At 41.7% G+C, this 25,038-nt stretch overlaps 1 protein-coding gene across 1 annotated transcript in view; it reads left to right on the top strand.

The window, feature by feature from the left end:
- The first annotated feature begins 1,349 nt into the window (after positions 1-1,349).
- Positions 1,350-25,038, top strand: part of LOC145408000 (solute carrier family 49 member 4 homolog) — a 55,513-nt gene continuing 31,824 nt past the window's right edge. The window contains exons 1-3 of the mRNA XM_080278803.1: positions 1,350-1,437; positions 18,471-18,595; positions 19,880-20,033. Of these exons, the coding sequence (XP_080134929.1) occupies positions 1,395-1,437; positions 18,471-18,595; positions 19,880-20,033 (322 nt within the window). The 5' untranslated portion in view covers positions 1,350-1,394. The remainder of the gene's footprint in view (positions 1,438-18,470; positions 18,596-19,879; positions 20,034-25,038) is intronic.

Raw genomic sequence — 25,038 nt, 5'->3', positions numbered from 1 at the left:
GGTCAAGTTGTCACTACTTTTTTCCTCGCTTTTTTTTTTATTAATACTCATATCTGCAGTTACATGCATACTCCCTTACTCTAATAAACATCCAGTGCCACTGCCACAACTGTAAAAATGAAATTCACTCCAGGCAACTCATATTACAATATTCGCCACTTAAAAGAATCGCATCTCAAGTGGTTTCCTACTTTACTGACAAATGAAACTGGAACATACTGGTACACAATCTTAAAGGCTCAGCACAAAATTTTTATCTCATTCTTAACTCTCCTTGTGGCTCTGTAAAATCTCACCCTAAACACCACATAGCTACTGTTAATAATTATGAACTTAGTTTGAGAAAATAGCATACTAGTATTAAGTACAGTACTGTACAAATATTATTTCAGCAGTTTCATGACAGTCTAAATAATATTGTCAATGCTTTTTTTCATGACATACTCAAAAGGATCTGTTATTAGTACCTAAATATTCAAAATAGCATGTACCCATACCATGGATCCTAATTAAGAGTCACAGAGGGAAATTTATTCATTCATAAAGTTACCTAGTGTAGTCAAGTAGTGTCTGGTTTACTGGTACTGTCTACACAAACTTATCCTGACAGCAGCGCCCCTCAGGTGCGTGTTCACTCAAGCTGATATACCGGTCAGTACGGTATTTGTCTAGACAGAATTAAGCTAACAGATAAGGTCTTGTATTACTGTGAGTTCACTGTGTCTGCCAGACATTCTTGTGCTGTGTCATGTACATTATAGCTACTGAATGGTATGTGTGTAGCAGGTGTTGTGGAAAGTTGCTTTGTTTTCTACCATTATGAACTCTATATGTCCACTAATATTTCTTCATATAAAAAGCAAGGAAAAGGGGTGGGAATGGAGGTTGGGAAATTGTCTTTTTGTGAGGGTCTTTAGATATGGTGATCCCATTACCCTGCGGTCATGTTGCAGCCACCCTCATAGATATATACAGTACCTGGGAATGGGAGGTGGTTGTACATGGAGATTCATTTCTCATTTGATTAATGTCCCCAAGCAGATTGCAAAACCATACTCTAGCTATTTTACCTAATATCTCTTTCTAATGAGACCAGGCAAGATTGGATTATTATCAAACCATAAATGACTGTTGTGAACCACTTGAAGTAAGCGAAGTTAGCTACAGCATCTGTGATGTATGTTACCGTATATACCGTACTGTAGTTACATTATTAATTCCATCCACGATCCAATCCTATGTTGCCCCATGAGGAGCGTTGGAGCCTCAGGCTAGGCAAGTTGTTCGTGACATTTCAGATGAGAGTGATACATTATTAATATGTTCATATTTTCAGTGTGTGGGCAGGGCAGGGAGTGAGAGAGCAGCAGTAGGCTACATCCTCAGGAGTCAAGATGCCTGCTGCAGAAGATTTAGAGGCAATTTTACCTGCTGAAGGTACTGCTTCCTTACTTGACACTGATAATGCAATTGCAAGTTCTTTTTAAATATATATACCATAGCTATACAGCCACTGTTTAAGACAGTTGGGTTGCATTATAATGATGGTACAGTACTACTTTATTTAATCAGGCCATTATAGTGTACTGTCATTGCTTGGTATTTGTATGTTTCCATTGCTGGAGTGTTTAGTGTACTTGTACCAGAATTTTCTGTTGTGTTAGTTTTTCTGGTACAGTACTACAGTAAGGTAAATGCAAGTTCCATTTTTGCATCACTAGAATATGCCAGTGAAGAAAGGCAGTGTACAAAATTTCCATTAGTACTTACAGGCACAGTATAACTCTCTTGTGTACTTTGGTAATACTGTATGTGCTTCATTTAAGGACATGGCTTTTTTTTTTTTTTTTTTTTTTTTTTTTTTTTACTAAAAAGTCAATCTTCCATGTGAAATGAGTTAAAAGTTCCACCTTTTAGCAACATCTTGTAGAAATTTACAATGTGGCCCAGCCATAGTTACTGTTTTTATTCAATATTTTTTTCTTGGAGGCATTTAATTAGATATTAAGGACAATATGCCAACCCATAATAAAAGCCTCCATGGTTAGATTTGGAAACTACCTTAAAGTGCAAAGTCACAGCTGGTCCGCTCTTGACTTTGCTGTGGCAATAGCAACCCTGATAAACATTCCTTATGAGGCAGACCGCTTGTCAAAGACCTTTGTCACAGAGAAATATTTAGGTACTGGTTTCATAAAGACCCCAAGGGAATGCAACATAGTCAGGGAGACAGTACGGTACTTCAAAGCTAAGAAAAGAGAAAAGAAAGTTGGCAGATAGACTGTGCTCCTGGAACATATGGTACCGGTAGCATGGCTAGAAGTATTAACTATATGGAGACTAAGGAAGTGGTCCATCACATGTAATAATAAAACCCTGGCTAGTCTGTGAAGGTTATAATCCTTCACTAATGCCCCAGTCTCTACTTCTTCAGAATTCCTTACACAGTGTTATATGTCATTTGCATTTTAGTAATGGCAGGTAAAAGGAGAAAAATCAGAAAAAATAATATTCTTAAAACTAAGATTTTTATGTTGAAGTCTCTTTCCATCCCTGCTTAAGGATCAGTTTTAATTCTGTTGGTGTCATTCCAAAACTCTTGAGATTGTCTACACTTAGCAAATAGAAAATGTCTGTCAGTTTCATATTTTTTGTTTTCTTAATTTTTAAAGTTGCACTTTTACTACAAGCACAGATGCATTCTCTCTCTCTCTCTCACACACACACACACACACACACACACACACACACACACACACTTACTTTTACTGTGAATGTTCATGCTTTATTTTCACACACAGACACTTTTGCTATTCACCATTTGGTCATCCAGATATCTGTATTTATCCATATATATGTGAATAGTATCATTGCTCGAAATTTTAATCAGTCTTTAAAAGTTTGGGGAAAAAATGCAAAATTTTGTTAAAAATTGGTATCAATATATGCCAAAACTTTATTAAGAACAGTCAGAATAAGTGTGGCCATCCTGTAACATTAAGTCCAAGTTACATTTTTAAGTTATAGGTGAAATATCCAAAATGCCCAAGACCCAAGAGTGTATGAATCTTTCTGTCTATGGATTCTTGACTGGATGTAGGTGACTGGTTATGTAATGGTCTAAGGCACCAGTTAGGGAGAATGCAATGTGCTAGTTGTGCATCAGTTTGAAACCTAGAGATGGCTGGAGATTAGTCATTGATGTAATACCACTAGGGACATAGGCCAGCCACCTACCTGTAACTGTTGTGGATTATGGTAGCCTAGCCTCAGGCCCCTAAACCCACACCTTGGGACTGAGTGTTATTGTTGAACAGATGTGTTAAAAAAAAAAAAAAAAAGGTGCATGCACAGAAGTAGGCACTGTATGTTTCATTGAGTAAGAAAAGTAAAAGGTGAATTACATTGATCCTCTGCCAGCCACACTATTTTGTCACTAAGAGATCATATGACTGCCTCTGCCATATACTGTCTATAAGAGATCATATGACTACCTCTGCCATATACTGTCTATCTATCTATTGCCAGACGAATTAATCCCTACAGGGTGGCCACAAACGAATCGCCTCCACATTGCCCTGTCCCCAGCCATTTCACTGCCCTGCTCCCAACTCACACCCCCCTCTCTCATATACCTCTCCACTCCATCCCTCCATCTCATCCTCGCCCTCACCCTCCCTCTCCCCCCCCTCCACCTCACTCACATACACTCTCCTCGTCAGTCTCTCACCCTCCATCCTCTCCATGTGGCCAAAACACCTCAGTTTGTTCCTCCTAACGCTTCCTATCACATCCACATCCACACCACAATGCTCATTTATATCCTCATTTGTCAGCCTGTCACTCCATGTGACTCCACAGGCTCCTCTTAAATAACTCATTTCCACTACTCTCACTCTTGACTTGTGTCCTTCCAACAACATCCAAGCTTCACTTCCATATGTTAGAATTGGTATCACAATACTGTCATGCAGTAACTTTTTCACTTCCATGCTCACTTCCCTGTTTCTTATCACTGCTTTCAAGGAACCAGCAACCTTTCTTCCTTGTTGTACCCTTTCAAGCACTTCACCCTCCAAACTTCCATCCTTACTCATCACACTCCCCAAGTACTTAAACGTACTCACATTTTCCATTTCCTCACCATCCAACCTCACTGTACATTCACTGACTTCACCTTTCTCAAAGACCATCACTTTACTCTTCCCTACATTCACCTTCAGATTCCATTTCTTACACACACTTCCAAACTCATCCACCAAGCCTTGCAGCTTCCCTTTGTCTTCACTTAACAACCCAATATCATCTGCAAACAACAGTACAGGGAGTTTCCAAACACTACGCTTTCTCACTAGGGCCACTCCAACATCCACTGCCCTACCATGTATCTCATTTATTATTACCCCATCCTTGTACAGACTGAACAACCATGGAGACATGACACATCCCTGTTTCAACCCAACCTTCAAAGAGAAAAATTCACTCAGTTCACCATCCACACATACTGCAGCCTTAGCACCGTCATACATACTCTTGACAGCATTCAACAACTTCCCATCTACTCCATATATTCTTAATACTTTCCACAATCCTTGTCTATCCACCCTGTCATATGCTTTCTCCAAATCCATGAAAGCCACATACAATTTCTTTCCCTTCTCTAGAAACTTTTCCACTAATGATCTAAGAATGAATATCTGATCTACACAACCTCTTCCCCTCCTAAAGCCTCTCTGTTCTTCTCCAACTAATTCCTCTGTTATTTCCCTAACTCTGTCAATAAGTATCCTACCATACGCTTTTCCTATTACACTAAGAAGACAAATGCCCCTATGATTACCACACACTTCTTTTTCCCCTTTTCCTTTGTACAAGGGAATAATTATACCTGTCTTCCAATCATCCGGGACTATACCTTCCTCCCAGGCCAATCTGTACATCTTCCACATCCATTCTACTACTCTCACTCCCCCATGCTTCAGCATTTCACCTCACACTCCATCAATTCCTGGGGCTTTCCCCATTTTGACTTTCTTCATTGTTTCCACAACTTCTATCGTGCTGATTTCTTCGTCTCTCACCTCCTTTCTTCTCCCAGCCATTCCCCAGCCTCTTAACAATTCCTTAAAGTGTTCTCTCCATCTGCTCACTTTTTCTCCCTTCTCCACTAGTAATCTACCATTTTTTATCTTTCACTCCCCTAATAACTTCACTACTACCCTGTCTTACTCTCTTCACCTTTTTCCAGAACATTTTCTTACAGTCCCTACACTTTACACTCAAATTCCTTCCAAATTCCTCATCCACTCTCTTCTTACTCTCTCTTACTAATCTTTTCACCTCTCTCTTCCTTTATACTTATAACTTTCTCTTCCGCCTCTCGCCTTCTTCCACGCCCCTATTTCTCATCCATTCATTGTATGCTTTCTTCTTTTGTGCCACAGCCTGTCTTACCTCTTCAGTCCACCATGCTGTTCCTTGCACCCCCTTCCGTCTACTCTTCACCCCACACACCACATCACATGCTGCACATATTTCTTCTGTGAATATCTTGCACACACCTTCCACATCCCCCATCTGCTCCAATTCATATTTACCCTATCGTTCCTCCACTTCTCTCTTATATTCTGCCTTTTTCCCATCCTCTTGTAACTTTTCCACTCTCCTTGCAACTACTCCTTCCTCCCATCCTTCCCTTCTTCTATTTCTCCATTTTACTTGGATCTTGATTGTGGCCACCACCAAGTAGTGGTCAGAAAGTAAACTCCCCCAACTTCTATAAGATCTTGCATCCATTACACATCTTTGCATCCTTTCATCCACACACACATAATCAATCATTGCCTTCCTTTCATTCAGTTTACCACCCACCCTTCTTATCACTTGCCATGTATACCTGTGGATCATTTTGTGCCTGAGAGGGTATTGGCTATCACCAACCCCCTCCTGGCACAAATGTCCACTAATGCACTGCCATTCTCATCTGTCTCAGCAGGCACACCCCATTCACCAACTATTCCATATACCAATTATTATTATTATTATTATTTTTTTCTTTTACTGTTACTGCTGTTTTTATGTTATATGCACTTTATAATATACCATACCAGGATATCATTGTGATTTCAACTCCTACTCCCACCTGTGTTTGGGATTGTCAAATTTTAGATCCTGAGCTTTGGCTGTATTGATGTACAGTAGTATCACTAAATGTGACCTATATATAAGTATTGTCATTATTATTAGTCTTTCCTTCCATTAGGACAAAAGCCCCTCCTAACTTTTACCACTTGAATCATCTGAGTGTTAGCTTGTTAAGAGTGGCCTGTGTTTCATTTTGTTTCATTTTTAAAGGCTCCAACATGCTTGCATGCATTGGCCTTGGTCATCTAATGGCTGCTGTCCATGCTGCTCGATCTATGACAGCCTCCCTGTTCAGTCCCTTAACCCTAACGTCACACTTAATGACCTTGTCCCACATCTTTTCCAGTCTACCCCATGCAACCCCACCCCCATTATTAACCCCTTCGGTACCGGACCTCCTACTGCACGTGATGTGGTGTATCCCAGCATTTTCCCATGGTGTACTGGTGCAATATTATACCAAATAAAAGTGTCATGTATCTTATGTAACAAGGAACTATTCTAAACCACTTTGTAGTAGATCTGAATGGAGTAAATTAAATAATAATAATAATATAAGAAGAAGAAGAAGAAGAATTATCATCATCTACACTACTAAAAGAACAAATTACAAAACTTCCATAAATAAATGTAATAATGGTGACATACCTTTCTAATGTAGCAACACATCAGATGTATCTATTTTGCAGTCTGGCGCCTCCTCTTGCGAGGAGGGTCTCCACTAGGTCCTGGTTGGGTGTCGTCTGGTGCCTTTTGTTCTTGCCACACACAGTAATGATCCATTGACACAGTCCTGGCTCTCCAGGGCACCCAGGGCAATGGTATGCAGTGTCTTTCCTTTTGGGGTAGCACACACGACATCTCTTTTGTCTTCCTTTTTCAACACGCACAAACTGGTGTGTGTCACTTGGCATTTCAACCTTTGCACTTACAGTTTTCTGGGTTTTATACATATCTAGTACAACTGCTGCACCCAAGCTATGTTCATTTAGCACTTCATAGCAAGTGCCCAAAATGAACTGCAGGAAATCACCACTGTACCCTGTAGCAGCTCGCAATGCAATATGTCCACTAAGCATCACATGTAACATAAAATGAATGCCTATTTTCTTGAACCATGCAAGACTTTTCTTATTTGGTTCGTATGGTTCAAGCGACTGATCAGCAAGATCTACACTACCCATCATCTCACTGTACCTTTCTATATGGAGTGGCTTATTCATAAAAACTGTCTTATTTCCAAAGTATGTTTTAGTTTTCTCAACTAATCCTGCATCATACTTTGTGGTTAGCACAGTCACCTCCTTATCCTGCCACTTCACAAGCAATGTATTTCCTTGCCTTGCAAACAAAGACTGATTTCTTTCCAACTTTTCTTGCACAACTGTCTTTGGTTGGCCCCTCCCACTTCTTACAACACCAGTCAGCACTGTCTGATGTCGCTCCAGGTATTCACTCAATCTCAGACACGTGTACCAATTGTCTGTCACGACATGACGTCCAGTATCAAGTAAATCTTTCATCATGTGCACAACGATTTTCTCTGACACTGACAACGGCGATGCAGCAGAATCTGTGACAGCAAAAGTATCTTTACCATAATATATTTCAAAATTCCATGAGTACCCACTCCACTCCTTATCAGATGGACACAGAACAAATGCCTTTATCCCAAACCTTGCACGTTTTGTCTTGATGAACTGTTGGAAGCCAAGACGACCTTTCCATAAAATTAGGGCTTCATCAACTGCTATGTGTTTATGTGGCCTCATCAGTTACTGACTTCTGTCTCTTATCAAATCTAAGTATGATTCAATCCTTGTACCAGGTTGGTTTTTCACTACTGTGGATGGGGGAGAGAACCTCAAAAATTTCAAAATGCTAAAGAATCTGCCTCTTCTCATGACCTCTTTGCAGAAAATAGGCAGCCCTGTATATATAGCACCTTTGGTCTAGTACATTTTCATTTGTGGTAGTTTAGTTATGGCCATTCCCATCACATGACCAAGAAACATATAGATTTCATCCTGTGTAACCTTGTGCCATTTCAGTCCGTTGATTTTCCCATTTTTCTGGGGATTTTTTCAGAAAAACACTTCTGCTTTTTCATTACACCACTCACAGAGAGAGGAAATTACCTCTCAGTCAAAAAAGTATTTGAAAGCATCTCCAGGCGTTGTAAGGGGTGAGGGACCTAGCGCAGGATTTATGCCTGAGAATTGTGCAGTGAAGCGTGGTTTTTCTTCCGGCCGCTTATCATTGAAAATGTCCGACACCAAGCACCAGCCTCCCTCCACGACAAGTTCCTCGATATCACTCGTTTCGTCACTTATTTCACTGCTTGAAAGGTCATCATCACTCTCAGATCCACTATCATCTGGTACAAATTCTTCACCAGAACTATCACTGAGCTCCTCCACCACGTTGAGAAAAAGACCGCAGAAAAAAAAGCGAAAAAAACAGCTCAACACTCCCCAAACTGACCACAGTAGGCAACTGATTGGTTGTGCTGGCTTGCTGATAGATCATAGACGTCACAGAGTCCCTAACCAAGAGTTCCCTGTGATTGGACGAGACCGAAAAGGGGAGGAGCTAAAACTGGACTAATAGCTGTGTCCTGCATTCTGGATCAACACCTGGAAGCCTGGGCCAGCTGCTCTGTACTTCCCAGACTCATCACAATAAACTGACGTCTGGGAAACGTCATGGCCCTGCCGACCGGATGGATCATGACGTTGTATTTACGTCATGGTACTGAAGGGGTTAACGCTTCTCACCCTCTGTACTCAATTATCATCCCCCATCCTCTCCATATGCCCAAACCACCTCAATCTACCTCTCCTCATCACAACGTCAGTACACTTCAGTCCCATCCTACCTCTTAACTCTTCCATCATAAACCTAGCCCCCCCCAGGCCTTGCACGCAGGGATGCAGTACACGTCCACCTAATCATTGTCATTTCTGTACATTTGAGCTTGTGAATATCCTCTTCCTTTACTGCCCAGGTCTCACTACCATACAGTATTACATTCCTAACGCATGCTGCATACAAAGACCCCTTAGCATGTAGGGAAAGCCCTCTCAGTGTCAGGAGAGGCAACAGCTCCCTGAACTTCTTCCAACCACTTCTCACCCTAGCCACAGAGCTAGCTCCAGCCCCACCTTCAGCACATAACTTGTCTCTCAAATAACAAAACTCTTCCACACGCTCAAGAGACTCGCCAGCAAGTTCAATCCTTTCATCCCTGACAATCTCCACCTGCTCTCCCTGACACGCCACACAAATAAAGTCAGCATTATCTCACAGTCTGCCTCTAATACCTCTACATCGCTTATCTATCTATTCTATCTATTTATTGCCAGATGCCTCAATCCCGTTTGGGGTGGCCACAAACAAATCACCTCCACGTCGTCCTGTCCCCCGCCATTTCACTGCCCTGCTCCCAACTCATCCCCCTCTCTCATATACCTCTCCACCCCATCCCTCCACCTCATCCTCAGCCTCCCCTTCCATCTTCCCCCCTCCACCTCACTCACATACACTCTCTTCGTCAGTCTCTCACCCTCCATCCTCTCCACATGGCCAAACCACCTCAGTGTGTTTCTCATAACACTTCCTATCACATCCATATCCACACCACAACACTCCTTTATGTCCTCATTCGTCAGCCTGTCTCTCCATGTGACTCCACAGGCTCCTCTTAAATAACTCATTTCCATTGCTCTCACTCTCGACTTGTGTCCTTCCAACAACTCCAAGCTTCACTTCCATACGTTAGAGTTGGTATGACAATGTACTGTCATGTAGTAACTTTTTCACTTCCATGCTCACTTCCCTGTTTCTTATCACTGCTTTCAAAGAACCAGCAACCTTTCTTCCCTGCTGCACCCTTTCAAGCTCTTCACCCTCCAAACCTCCATCCTTATTCATCATACTACCCAAGTACTTAAACGTACTCACATTTTCCAATTCCTCACCATCCAACCTCGCTGTACATTCACTGACTTCACCTCTCTCAAAGACCATCACTTTACTCTTCCCTACATTCACCTTTAGATTCCATTTCTTGCACACTCTCCCAAACTCATCCACCAAGCCTTGCAGCTCCCCTTGGTCTTCACTCAACAACACAGTATCATCTGCAAACAACAGTACAGGGAGTTTCCAAACACCATCCTCTCTCACCAGGGCCACTCCAACATCCACTACCCTACCTTGTACCTCTCTTATACCCCATCCATGAACAGAATGAACAACCATGGAGACATGACACATCCCTGTTTCAACCCAACCTCCAAAGAGAAAAATTCACTTAGTTCACCATCCACACGCACTGCAACCTTAGCACCATCATACATACTCTTGACAGCATTCAACAACTTTCCATCTACTCCATATATTCTTAATACTTTCCACAATCCTTCTCTATCCACCCTGTCATATGCTTTCTCCAAATCCATGAAAGCCGCATACAACTTCTTTCCCTTCTCTAGAAACTTTTCCACTAAAGATCTCAGAATGAATATCTGATCTACACAACCTCTTCCCTTCCTAAAGCCTCCCTGTTCTTCTCCAACTAATTCCTCTGTTCTTTCTCTAACTCTGTCAATAAGTATCCTACCATACACTTTTCCTATTATACTAAGAAGACAAATGCCCGTATGATTACCACACACTTCTTTTTCCCCTTTTCCTTTGTACAAGGGAATAATTATACCTGACTTCCAATCCTCCGGGACTCTACCTTCCTCCCAGGCCAATCTGCACATTTTCCACATCCATTCTGCTACTATCTCTCCCCCATGCTTCAGCATTTCACCACACACTCCATCAATTCCTGGGGCTTTCCCCAATTTAACTTTCTTCATTGCTTCCACAACTTCTATCCTACTGATTTCTTCCTGTCTTCTCACCTCCCTCCTTCTCCCAGCCATTCCCCAGCCACTTATACTCGCATTACTTCCATTGTTTATGCAACCACTTATCACAAACACTGCACAAGATGGAATTACTTCCCACACCCGTGTGGCAAATTGCACATAGTCACTCTCCTTTTTCTTTGATAGTACAGCCACCAACACTAGATATCATCATATTTGTTTTATCTGCATTTACCCTTAAGCCCTTGTGCCCCATACCATCTCTCCACTTCCTAAATGTTTCCTACCCCTCTTTTTCATTCTCTGCAATCAACACCAAATCATCAGCTTACAACATCTCCCACTGGAGTCATTTCTTAAGTCACATGAGAGGGCTTCAGGTACCATGATAAACAACAAGGGACTCAAAATTGACCCCTGATGCACACCAACATTCACGGAAAACTTATCAATCAAATCTCCATTCTCTCTTACCTGGGAGCAAGCACCCACATACATGGCCATAACCACCTTAACCAGCCACTCCTCCAACCCAAGCTTTCTCATTGCCCACTCCACCACCTCTCTAGGGACTCTGTCAAAGGCCTTCTCCAAATCAATAAAAACAAAGTACAGTTCCCTTTTCTTTCCTATATATTTTTACTGAAGCTGTTGAACAATGAATATGGCATCAGTGATCCCCCTGCCTGACATAAACCCGAACTGCATCCCATCAATATTCACTCCTTCTCAAATCATACCTTCTAGAACTCTCTCCATTACCTTCATTATCTGACCTAAAAGCTTTATACCTCTATAATTTCCTCTTTCTAGGGCATCACCCATCCCCATGTACACATTTACAATTACACTCTTCTGCAAATCATCTGGGACAACACACTCATATATAATCCTATTTATCAGGTCAGGGACTGCCCCCACTCCTATACCTCCTGAGGCGTTCACCATATCAGCGTCAACCCAGACACACCTGCTGCCATTCCCACCTGCATCCTGCTTATTGCCTCACACACAGTAGCAGTGTCAATCAAAGGCCAATAACCTTGCCTGTCCCAGTCAAACTCCTCATTCAAAAACTGGCTGTAATGCTTTCTCCATGCATCTTTAATATCCCCACTGTTCACCACTACCCTTCCTTCATCATTCTTGTCACACCACTTACCTGTAATATCCTGATTATCCCTCTTCACTTGATTTGCCACCTTAAATATTATATTCTTCCTTTCCACATGATTTAGGTTATCAGGTAAAAGTCTCTGTAACTCAGATTTCGCCCTGTATACCTCTCTTCTAGCCCTACACTTGGCAGCCAAGTATTCCTCTTTGTTACCACCCTTCTTCCATTCCCGGAAAAACCTTCTTTTCTCCTTAACTACAGCTTCTACACCCTCATCCCACCACCAAATTACTTTATGTCTTGATGGGCCTCTTTTGTCCAACAGCATACTGGATCAGTAACTCTCAAGAGGCTGTTCTTGAGGGCTCTTTACTGTTCAGTAACGCTTCTGTCAATGGCTCCCTGTTCAGCCACCACTCTCCTCATCTCACAATAGAAAGCATCCCTTACTGCTTGATTTTCCAGCTTCCGTATTTTCCTTCTAGGAACATAAGTCCTTTTTGTAATCACTCGTTCTTTAAGCACCATGTCACATATCAATAAGTTGTGCGGCTGCACACACTCCTCGCCTTCTATAACTTTAACATCCCTCACTAACCTCCTGTCAGCCCTCCACACCAGAAAATAATCTGACTGCTATTTCCTTCAGACTCGTATGTAATTAACCTACTCTTTCTTTTCCTAAAATGAGTGTTGCACGCAATCATGTTCATTGCCTCCCCAAACTCAAGTATCCCTTCCCCTTCCGCATTTCTTGTACCACATGCACATCTCTGTAGCTGCTTCACCTACATGACCATTTAAGTCCCCTCCCAAAACCACTATCTCCTCATCCTCCTTACTACCTACCCCACATATTAAGTCATCCCAAAAGCTATCCTTTTCCTTACAGGGAATTAACATAGACACAAAAATGAAAATTAAGAGTAAGAGTAGTAGAGGTGGGGTTGTTGAGGATTGTGTGTGGAGTGCAGGGAGTGGATAGTACTGTATTAGGAATAATGTGATCCGTGAAGGAAATCTGTGAACATCAGAACTGAAGAGAGTGAGCTTAGATGGTATGGTCGTATGGAGAGAATGTGTGTAATTATGGTTGTAAAAAGGGTAAATCTGAATGAGTTTGAAGGTGAGATGAGGTGTGGCAAGCCAAGAAGGTGGATTGCATTGTTTATAAACACTTCAAAATGCATGCATGCATTGGCCCTGGTCTCCTAATGACAAATCTCATGCTACTTGATCTCTGGCAGCCTCCCTGTTCAGTCCCTTATCTCTGAGGTCACACTTTATAACCTTGTCCCATTTTTTTTTTTTTTTTTTTTTTTTGGCTGCCTCTTGCAACCCTACCCCCAACATTCACACTTCCCACTTTGCACCCAATTGTCATCCCTCATCCTCTCCATATGCCCAGAGCATCTCAGCCTCTCCATATCAGAACACCAATACTCTCTAGTCCCATCCTTCCACTTAAGTCTTCCATTGTAAACCTAGTCCCCCAAGGTCTCGCATTCAAGGGTGCACTGCACAGCCACCTAATCGTTGTCATTTCTGTATGTTTATCCTGTGAATATCCTCTTCCATTACCTCCAAGGTCTCACTCCCATATGGCATTACATTCCTAACACATGAACACGTGCCGCATACAAAGATCCCTTAGCACACAGGGAGAGCCCTCTCAGTGTCAGAAGAGGATAGATACGGTAACAAGCGTGTAAAAAAGAGTTGCATGAAATCTGTTGAGGTTAGGGAACTGACAAGAGGTTAAGCTGGCTGGGTGACATGTACAGTACCCTCGCGTCCAACACAGTAATATTGTAATGCATGGGTCCCGTGTTGGACTAAAAACGTGTTGGACAAACAACAGAGCTTAAGGGGAAAAATGAATTATGTCAGCAACCCTAGGAAACGTCACCCTAAATACCTACCATAAACCTATACATATATTGGTACTACTGTAATTATAATAAATGATACTGTACTATGAATGATAACTAACCTTTTAGGATAATGTTGGTGGGCTTGCTGGGAATGGAAGGTGATATCCAAGACTGTAGGTAGTCCTACTGGGTCGGTCCTTGGAGGATGGGTGCTGGTGTCACTAGCGGGTAATGGCTGCTGCTCCTCCTCAACCTCCCTCATAAATCCTTTGAAATTCCTCTTCCCTTTCTTCTGCCTCTCGATGAATTCTAGCTTGGTGGCCTGAGGGAGGTGCTGCCGCTTCTTGGGGTTCTCTGAAGGCTTCCTAGGCATCGTGAGCATGGTAAAATGCAGTAACAAGGGCAGAAAATGCAGCAAGAAGAAAGCACCGTCCAATGCGAATTATGCGACTGATTGGCGCTGTGGCGGGAGAAATTTAAACAAAACATCACGTGAGAGCAGAAGCATTTTTCATTGGGCGACATCACGATCTCGTCACGATAGCGGGCGGGGGAGGCTACTTGATCAGAAGTTTTGATTGGCTGTCAGCGTCACGGGAACGTCCAGTATGACCATGTTGGACCAGGGGTGATCGTGCTAGTGGCGAACACTGCGGATTTCGCCCACTTCTCGGAGCTCCATCAGTGTTATGCTTACACACCTGTTTTACAGTACTTAAATCATATTAAATCGTACTAATTTTTTGCTCTCCGTCCTGGATGCGAATCGTGCTGGACAAACACGTGTTGGACGCGAGGGTACTGTACACAGAAGTGTATGACAAAGGCATCCCTTTCTAACTTAACTGTAGACAAATGACTGTCTGATACAGTGACCAGGTGTACCTATCAAGTGGAGCCAGGATTAGGGAGGCTTGAACAGTAAATTGAACAGAATAATGGATTTCTGGTGCCAGGTATCAAAGACCATATGGCATTAATTCAAAGCAAAAAGGTATGGCTTGCAATGGAAAAGAAATGGGGAAGGAAATTTAGAAGTCAGTAGAGTCAGAAGAGTTTTGTTATTTGGGAGACATGTTGTGTGCTGGAGATGGGGCTGGAGCTAGCTCTGTGGCTAGGGTGAGAAGTGGTTGGAAGAAGTTCAGGAAGCTGTTGTCTCTCCTGACATTGAAAAGACTCTCCCTACGTGCTAAGAGGTCTTTGTATGCAGCCTGTGTTAGGAGTGTAATGCTGTATGGTAGTGAGACCTGGGCAGTAAAGAAGGAGGATATTCACAGACTCAGACATACAGAAATGACAAAATGTGGATGTACAGTGCGTCCCTGTGTGCAAGGTCTGGGGGGGCTGGTTTTACGATGGAAGAGTTGAGAGGTAGGATGGGACTGAAGTGTATTGGTGTTGTGATGAGGAGAGGTAGATTGAAGTGGTTTGGGCATGTGGAGAGGATGGGGGATGATAATTGGGTGCAGAAGGTGAGAAGTGTTAATACTGGGGGTGGGATTATGAGGAGTAGACCGAGAAAGACATGGGACGAGGTCATTAAGTGTGACCTCAGGGTTAACCCCTACACCGCGGGCATGTTTACCAATGTTTTGCGTGTGCCGCGGGGTTATTCGGGCTCCGACAGACTCTCAAAAAATATTTGCCAAAAATCAGTTATTAGTCCTAAAATATTAAAATTACATATGCTTATGGCACATACCTTCAGCTTTCTCCTGGAATGTTTGTTGAGCCTTCGTTGGTTACCGTAGGACTTGTGGAGACCTCTGAAGTTGGGTAACGAAGTCTTCACTTTACACTTCCCGACAACCTGTAATATGATTACCACAGCCAGATATTAACACTATAAACACTACTCTATGATTTTCAAGTAGTTTGGGATCCATACACCAAAAAAAAAACACTGTGAAAGCAATGAAAATTACGAGCGCGTCTGACCGTCGCACTTGCGCTAGTTCGCTCTTGGTACTCTGTCATTTATTATTCATAAAACCCCTCACACTTTATATTTCTATTACTATATAACACTTATATATATCTACAGTCTTTATCCATAAGTTTCCTTCAGTAGTATTAGTTTATTGTCACTGTAGGGATTGAGTTTCTTTCAGTAAAATACGTAGCATTCACTTTCTCGTCCTGTATACTAGCATTGAGAGTGAATGTCACTTTCACCTCCCCTCTCATAACTCATAGTATTTAGACATGCTCGAGTGAAACTTTCACTTTCATTACTCCTAGGGTATATACTCGTATTCTTATAATACTACTCATTTACATTTCTATTTACGTTCTCTATTTCATTTACGTTATTTACATTTCTATTTTATTTACACTGTGTTATGCACTGTCACTTGAAGTAACTTATAAAACTATTTTCCACTGTTCACGTATATTTACATCCATTACTTTCACTTGCTGTTTACACATTATTTACACATTATTTACAATTCCACTTGCACTGTTTTACTCAATAGAAAGTTCGTAGTCACTCTTTTATCAATTGTCAGCTCTTTACCTCTTTCCACACGAGGTTTAGTAGGGGGAAAAGGTCACAGGGCCCTTTGCATGGGGGTGAAAAGTCCTTGAAGCTAGCAAGAGCGAACAGACGTACCTCCACTTCGGAAGATGAGAGTGAACTGATAAGGGTGGGCCGGGGTGGTGGCATACCTAGGGAAATTCATTACTACCAACGTGAGCCTCTTGAAACAGCTATATATAGCAGTGAAATGATTGGCAGGAAATCTAGACAATACATTATAAATTAGGTAGTTCCAGGTGAATGTAAATATCACTTAGGCTTCTCCCTTCCCTCCTTATATGTATATTTATTACGAAAATAGATTATACGGCATATTTCAAGGGGAAATAAACAGCGAAAATTAGCGAATGAGTGCACATGAGGTGTTGTCAGGTGATAATTAGCCAATTCCAGGTGTATGGCACTCTCACTTACCTTATTTCTTTCTTGTATATATTATTTGGTATAAGAATAGGGCATAGGGCTTATTTCAATGGATGAAATCAGTGAAAAATTCCAGGGAAGATTTACTTAGCATAGCACGGCCGGGCAGGCGAGAGGATAGGGTAATGGAGGGGGGGTAGGGAGGGGAGTCAAGAACGGGGAGAAATGGCTAAATTGTCAACAATGGATGGGAGTACAGATGAGATTAGGAGTGCTGACTAGTGTTGGACATTGGCAGTACTGATAGATGATACAAGCCCCCACTTGGAAGCCCGGGTGAATTCAAAATAACACAGAATCACAAAAGCGACACTCTGCGGTATGATCCCTCGCTCCCAAGTGTCACGAAAGTGACGCCCCGCAGTTAAGGAGTTAAGGGACTGAACAGGGAGGCTGCAATATATCGTGCAGCATGGAGAGCTGCCATTAGGTGACCACGGCTGACGCATGCAAGCATGTTGGAGTCTTCAAAAACGAATGCGAACGAAAATGAAATGTAGAAGTGGTTTTGATGTAGAAATGGTGATGGCATAGAAATGGTCTTGGTGCAAAAGTGGTCTTGGCATTGAAGTAGCTGTAGTCATGGTGGTGAAGTGTTTTTGGCATTGAAGGAGCTTTGTGATAAAGTGGCTTGATTGGTCAGCTGGCTGAAGGGCTTGACCTAGGAAAGGAGAAGTAGTTGATGTCAGTGGAAGGTCCGTAAACTGTTCATGCCACGAAACCAAATATCTAACATGATGGGAATAGAGGGAAAATAAAGGCCAGAAGAAATATGGAAAATATGAAGAAGAGCGGTAGGACAGGAGAGAAAGACTGAAGACAAAAGAGACCCCTTTTAGTTGCCTCTTATGACAAGCTGGGATACTGGGGAAATATTCTTTCTCCCTCATCCCATGGGAGTTCAGTGGTGGATCAGTGCAAGTGTGGCTCATTTCTTTGAGCATGTTGTTGATTAGTTCTCCCACTATTGTATTCTTTTGTTCATGTGGCTTTATGTACACTCCCAAAAAAGTATCGGCACCATTGGGTGTGATAGTTGTGAAAATGAGCAACTTCTGCAGATGCACATGAGTCTATAGATGTGGTGCCTCAAAACATATACCACCCAGTAAGTGAAACTTTTTGCAAGTTTGAGTTGTTCTAATAATTATGAAATATAATATCTGCACAAATAATTACAGGATGCCGCATAAATCACAATGCTTCATCCATGTTTCAGAATGATACATGCTGTAAGAGTGCTAATACTTTTTTGAGAGGGTGTACCTTCACCCCACCTAGAGGTGGGGAAAAAGAGTGTGAATAATGGTATGGTAGTTCCTTCACTAGGAGAAGGCTCTCCTAAGTTTAATAAAATTATTTGATAATAGCTAAGATAGAGTATGTAAGGTGTCATTACTGTATTGTGAAGGAGTTAAGGATTAGAAATTAGTGAGGTGAGATTTAACTGTGTTGTGAGCTAATTGTTGTATCATTGTGGTATGCAGTCTTTCCTGAGGATGGCCATGATGGTGCCACTGTGCCTTCTCCCATGACCTCCAGTGTTGAAGTTAAGGTGTACAAGCGACGATGGTATATCCTCTTTCTCTTCGCTGGGATGGGCTTCATGCAGGTATGTTGGTGGCAAACAGATTTCATGCTTTTTTCTGTAATGTACAGTGCCGTGATTCCTCCTGGGAACCTGCCCAACAGGTGATGGCTGTAACAAAACTACCATCTGGTTACATTGTTCTTTCCAGTAAGTGTTGGGAGTAGGTAGCTGGTTTTGGTGAAATGCCAAGGTCACTGGCCAGTCATTTACCATTAAATGTTGTGGAATATTACAAAGGGTAATATGAAGCTAACTTTCTCATTTCTCATGTAGCATGTACTGTATTGTTCAGCAATATCATTCATAACACCTCTTCAAAATCATTGTACTACATCCAGACCTGTTATGTTCTCAGTGTTTCATGTAAAACAAAGGTTCACACTGGAACAGTATTTTTCAGTCTTCATTTACCTGCAGCCTTCAGTCTTTTAAGCAGTATGCCCAGCCATCTCTAGATTCACAAATCTTGATATTGTAGTGCTGCTTTGGGTGTCTCCCCTTTCCTCTCTTCCACCCTTCCTCTTCTGTCTTTCTTTCCTTCATTCTTTCCTCTTTCTTCCGCTTACTGGTGGCTTTACACTCCCACTTCTATCTATCGTTCCTTCATTCTGTCCTCTGCTTTCTGCCTGTGGGTGGCTCTACACTGAGTGACCAGCCAAATGGTTTCCTGTACACCAGGAAACCATTTACTACGCTGGGTGGTAACCACATAACCAAATTATGGCGCCTGGTGATTTAGCGGTTAATTAAGGTACCCCAATTGGATTGAGCCTGTGTAGGTTTATACTCAAGGGTTGGTTGGGGTTTATTGCTCATGTAATGCCACTCATGGATGAGTGAGGCTGGTCACTCTCATCTTAAATGTCGGGACCAACTTGCCTAGCCCCGGGTTCCTATGCTCCTTATGGGGCAACATAGGATTGGATGATGGATGGATATTGTCCCTCTTTGGAAGGGACACTTTTTGTTTTTTCTCTTTCTTTTTCAGACCTTGGCCAATGGTTCCTTCTTTGTGAATAAAGGAAAAATTCAGTTTTGTTTCATATTGCATCAAGATGACAGAAGCACTATTTAACCTTTTCAATCTGTATTTTGAATTTTATTCCTGATAACATCATACTGGTTCGTGATACTTTGGGGAAAACTTTTGTAGTGAAGGAAGTAATAAATGCAACACTTATTCTTTCCCTCCAGTTTTGAGAATTTTCTTCTAGCAGAATAACAGCATCTGGTTGTTGAAGAAATAAACTGAAAAAATATGTGACCAGATTCAAGGCATTTAGATAGTTATTATGTTGTGTGCAGTGTTCAGTGTGGAACACATGGGGTCCCATTGTGGAGTCCATGAAACTGGCGTACCCCAACTGGGATGATGGGGAGGTGGCTCTGCTGTCCATGTGGGGCACCATCACCATGATCACAGGACTCATACCAATGACACTCCTCCTCCAGACCAAAGGTACTGTACACCATTGTTCCCCAGGAAATAGGATCAAAATGATTAATGGCTGAGGAATTAGTCACTAAAGTTACGTGTGATTCATTGTAAATTTTTCTGAAGTCAGAAGTGAGATTTTCTGCTTGCATTTTGTGTGTATGTGGGTGGGTGAGAGGGGAGGCTGCCTGCTTGATTTTACAGTGTTGTGGCCCATGGCACACACAGTACAGTAGTTTGATTGAAAAATAATGCAAATATCTGAATAGCTCTCGCATGCTCACCATGAAAGAAGAGGCATGCAGAGTTAAAACAGTGTCTGGTGTAACGGAATAATCAAGAGTGTAATACAGTGTAACACTGTGGCAAAGACAAAGAGACGTAAGAGAGTTTTTGAGTGGTGGGGAGTTGATGTGATGTATGGTGCACAAAGAATGCATGCTTTGGTGTATGAACAATGTTATGCAGTACTGTTTATAGATATATGTGTTATGTATCTGTATTATGATATTTTTCACCCTGGATCACATACAGATGAACATGATGGGCTGCATAAGTGTGGGTAGTCCCCCAAAACTCCTATAGTGGTTGTTTTGAAGGAATGTACAGGAGTATGTTGGATTAAAAAAAAAAAAATAATTATACAGTACATCTATAGTCCTTACAAAATATCCAGATCATTTAGGCATTGTTCCTCACAGGTATTCCCCTTCGTGCAACGCTGCCGAATCTATACCAAAACACACCTCTCTGTCTCATGTCAGCTATTTACCATTCCTAAATGAAATTTATTTACAGTATATATATATATATATATATATATATATATATACAGTGAAATCTCAAATTTCGACAATTTAGAATTCGATGAATCAAATTTAGATGCATTTTAGAGGGGTCTGCCTACCTTACTTTTCGATGCAAATTCACGAATTTCGATGTTCTCAGGGCCAGACTCCAACCAAAACCAGCAAATATTTTTTATGCAAACCAAAATGCTAGAAGTGAAGGAAAATTATAAGAAAAAGTATGAGCATAACCATATGTGGACATGCATTTCACTGCAATTTAGTTGTATGCATTTTCTTTGTATTTTCGTTGCAACTTACCTGTTTCAAAATGGCAAGCAAGAGTGGTTCTTTGGGTTGCAGTGGTAATGTACGAGAGCAGCCTGGCACCTCTAAATCTTTGAAGGCAAAGGAGAAATGGCAATACAGGAAAGGGCAGAAATACACCAAGTATACACTTGCTGACAGTATGGCAATACAATGCAGAACTACAGTTACTTAACCACAATTATAGTTCATAAAGTTGACAGGGGGTGTGGGCAAAAAATCATGATTCTAGGTAGTTAGGTTCAGAGGCCCCAGACCCAAACTAATTTTTCCCATAAGAAGTTCAGTTTAAATTTTGATGTTTTCAATTTTGATGCGGTTTTATGGTACATATCCCCATCTAAATTTGAGATTTTACTGTATATATATATACTGATATATGTATATAATTCTCTAATAAGGCTATATAGTGTAAGAAAATGCCTATTGTTTTTAATAATAACAGTGACTTTTTATAAATACCTCAGCACTTGGCAACGTTGCTTTCCAACGCTGTCATGCTTGTAGGTGAGTCAATGGGCGTAGGTCAGGTGTCAATTCGCAGGTCACTCTAACTGCCATCAAAGATGGCGAGAGGGGGAGGGAGGGAGAGAGAGAGAGAGAAAGTCAGGAGGTATATCCTCAAATTCTAATAATTCATAAAACTGTATAGACTTTTTATAGAAATGAAAATCTCCATAAAATGTTGATTTTAGATGCAGAGAGTGAGAGAGAGAGGTAGTGAGCTGGGAGTGAGGGCTAACCCATGTCTCTAATCCAATAATTGGCCTGGTAGAAACTGTGGCAACGTCGCACGTAGGGGAATTCCTGTGAGGAACAACGCCTAAATGATCTGGATATTTTGGAAGGACTATAAAACTGTAGTCTTGTTTACCATGTTCCTATGGGTTTGAGAGATCTACAGCAAAGCTCTTTCATCCCTATCTAGAGGTGAGTGAAAGGAAAAGGATACAAAGTCCCATGTCCCTTTTCCCTATATTTAATGTAGTCAGGAAGTGCAGGGCTGCCTGCACCAAAAGTGTCTAGTGATGGGGCTGCATATAACTTTATATTCATAAAAGTGGCCAGGTTTCCAGCCACTTGCTTCTTGCCATTTTATTCACACTTTTTCAAAAGGAATATGCTTGTGATTTTTTTTTTTTTTTTTTAAACACTGGTATATGCATCACCGTGGATTAGTTACATTATTATTGGAAGTATCATTATAGTATACTGTATTGATAAAATGCAGTTATAGCATTACAGGATGGCCAAGAAGATACCATAGTATGTTCATTCATAATACACTGCAGTTGTCAAATATACAGTACTGTAATCATGATGGTGGTAGGTGGGGGCACTGACCATCCGCTTATTTGGGTGTCTGCCCTTCTCTCTCTTCCTTCCATCCTCTTCTGCCTTTCTTTCCTTCATTCTTTTCTCTTCCTTCTGCCCATGGGTGACTTTATATTCCCTCTTCTTTCTTTTTTTTTCTTTTGCTTTTTCCTCTTCTGCCTGTGGGTGACCACACTGAGTGACAAGTCAAATGGTTTCCTGTACACCAGGAAACCATTGACCACTCTGGATGGTAACCATATATATATAATAAAATTATGGCGCCTGGTGATCAAGTGGGTAGTTAAGGCTCTCCAATCGGATTAAGCCTATGTAGGTTTATATCGAAAGGGTGGTTGGGGTTTATTGCTCATGTAATGCCACTCGGAGATGAGTGAGGCTGGTCACTCTCATTTTAAATGTCAGGACCATCTTGTCTAGCCCCGGGGTCCTACGTTTCTCTTGGGGCAACATAGGATTGGATGATGGATGGTTGGATGGTAATCATGATGAAATACTGATTGTTCACTTGCATTCAGTGTATGGGAGTTGAATGTCTGTATTCCATGCATTTCTGAAATGAAAAGCAGGAAAGTCTAGTGCACCAGAAAAAGGTGGCACGTTACCCAGAAAAGTGTTATCTGTCAGTCCCAGGTAGCTGTGTCTAATTAGCCTTTTGTTTTGTGTAGAGAAAAGATAACATTGGTCAGTTGTTTTACTCAAACTGTACCCACAGTGGCACTCTAATCAGATTTTGTCAGTTTCCATGGTTGAAAATTTTTGGCAGATGTAAACAAGAACTCTCTGAGAGCATACCTCTGCCAAGGAAGCTCTATCCCCCCTTTTGACGATGCCCTCCGACATTTTTTAGCGAAAATTTAATCTCTTGATCATCTAATGGTCCTGTCATTGTTTCATATTTCGTACACCTCAGTCCAGTAATGTTGCTAATTTACAGACAGACAAAAAATCAAGCCAAAATTATAACCCATTTGGTGGAGGTAATAAGGCAGCAAAACACATTAAATAAATCTTGAGAAATTGTAGAAAGTATACTGGGAATTCTGACAGGGAACCAGCTCATTATCCCCATTATCTTAACCCAGTTTCTTACATATGTGCAACCGTATAAGAAGATTCAGTGGATGTATCTTGGATGTAATTGGATTTCTCATCTCAAAGGGAATGGAAGAAGGGTGGTAGCAAAGAGGAATATTTGGCTGCCAAGCATAGGGCTAGAAGAGAGGTATACAGGGCAAAGTCTGAGTCACAGAGACTTTTACTTGATAACCTAAATCATGGGGAAAGGAAAAATATGATATTTAGGGTGGCAGGTCAGGTGAAAAGGGATAATCAGAATATTATAAGTGAGCAGTGTGTGAAGAATGATGAAGGAAGGGTAGTGGTGAACAGTGAGGATATTAAAGATGCATGGAGAGAGCATTATAACTGGTTGTTGAATGAGGAGTTTGACTGGGACAGAGAAGGTTTGGAGCCAGCAGATCCAGTGTTTGGCCCTTGGCCTTTGATTGATGGTGCTACTGTGAGTGAGGCAATAGGCAGGATGAAGGTAGGGAAGGCAGCAGGTGTGTCTGGGTTGACTGCTGAAATGTTGATGGCCTCAGGTGATATAGGGGTGAAGTTAGTCACTGACCTGATAAATAAGATTATTTATGAGTGTGTTGTCCCAGATGATTGGCTGAAGAGTGTAATTGTAAATGTGTATAAAGGGAAGGGTAATGCCCTGGAAAGGGGAAATTATAGAGGTATAAAGCTTTCAGATCAGATAATGAAGGTAATGGAGAGAGTTTTAGACAGTATGATTAGAGAAAGAGTGAATATTGATGAGATGCAGTTTGGGTTTATGCCAGGTAGGGGGACCACTGATGCCATATTCATTGTTTGACAGTTTCAGGAAAAATATATTGGTAGAAGGGATCTTTATTTTGTTTTTGTTGATTAGGAAAAGGCCTTTGACAGAGTCCCTAGAGAGGTGGTGAAGTGGGCAATGAGAAAGCTTGGCTTGGAGGAGTGGCTGGTTAGGGTGGTTATGGCTATGTATGTGGGTGCTCACACCCAGGTAAGAGTGACTGGAGATTTGAGTGATGGATTTTCCTTGAATGTTGGTGTGCATCAGGGGTCAGTTTTGAGTCCCATGTTGTTTATCATGGTACTTGAAGCCCTTTCAAGTGACTTTAGAAACGGACTCCTGTGGGAGTTGTTGTATGCTGATGATTTGGTGTTGATTGTAGCGAACGAAAGGGAGGTGGAGGAAAGGTTTAGGAAGTGGAGAGATGGTATGGGGCACAAGGGCTTAAGGGTAAATGCAGATAAAACAAAAGTGATGATATCTAGGGTTGGTGGCGGTACTGTCAAAGACGAGGGAGAGTGGCCATGTGCAGTTTGCCACAAGGGCGTGGGAAGTAATTCTATCTTGTGCGGTGTTTCTGATAAATGGGTGCGTAAGAGATGTAGTGGTATCAGAGGTAGACTGCGAGATAATGCTGATTTTATGTGTATGGCGTGTCGGGGAGCGCAGGTGGAGATTGTCAGACGTGAAAGAATTGAACTTGCTGGTGAATCTCTTGAGTGTGTGGAAG

The sequence above is a fragment of the Coenobita brevimanus genome, chromosome 75, assembly GCF_032717465.1.
Source record: "Coenobita brevimanus isolate Jiangsu-jjx chromosome 75, ASM3271746v2, whole genome shotgun sequence".
Taxonomy (NCBI): domain Eukaryota; kingdom Metazoa; phylum Arthropoda; class Malacostraca; order Decapoda; family Coenobitidae; genus Coenobita; species Coenobita brevimanus.
Note: the sequence above shows the minus strand (reverse complement) of the source record. Positions and strands in the feature narration are given on the sequence as shown.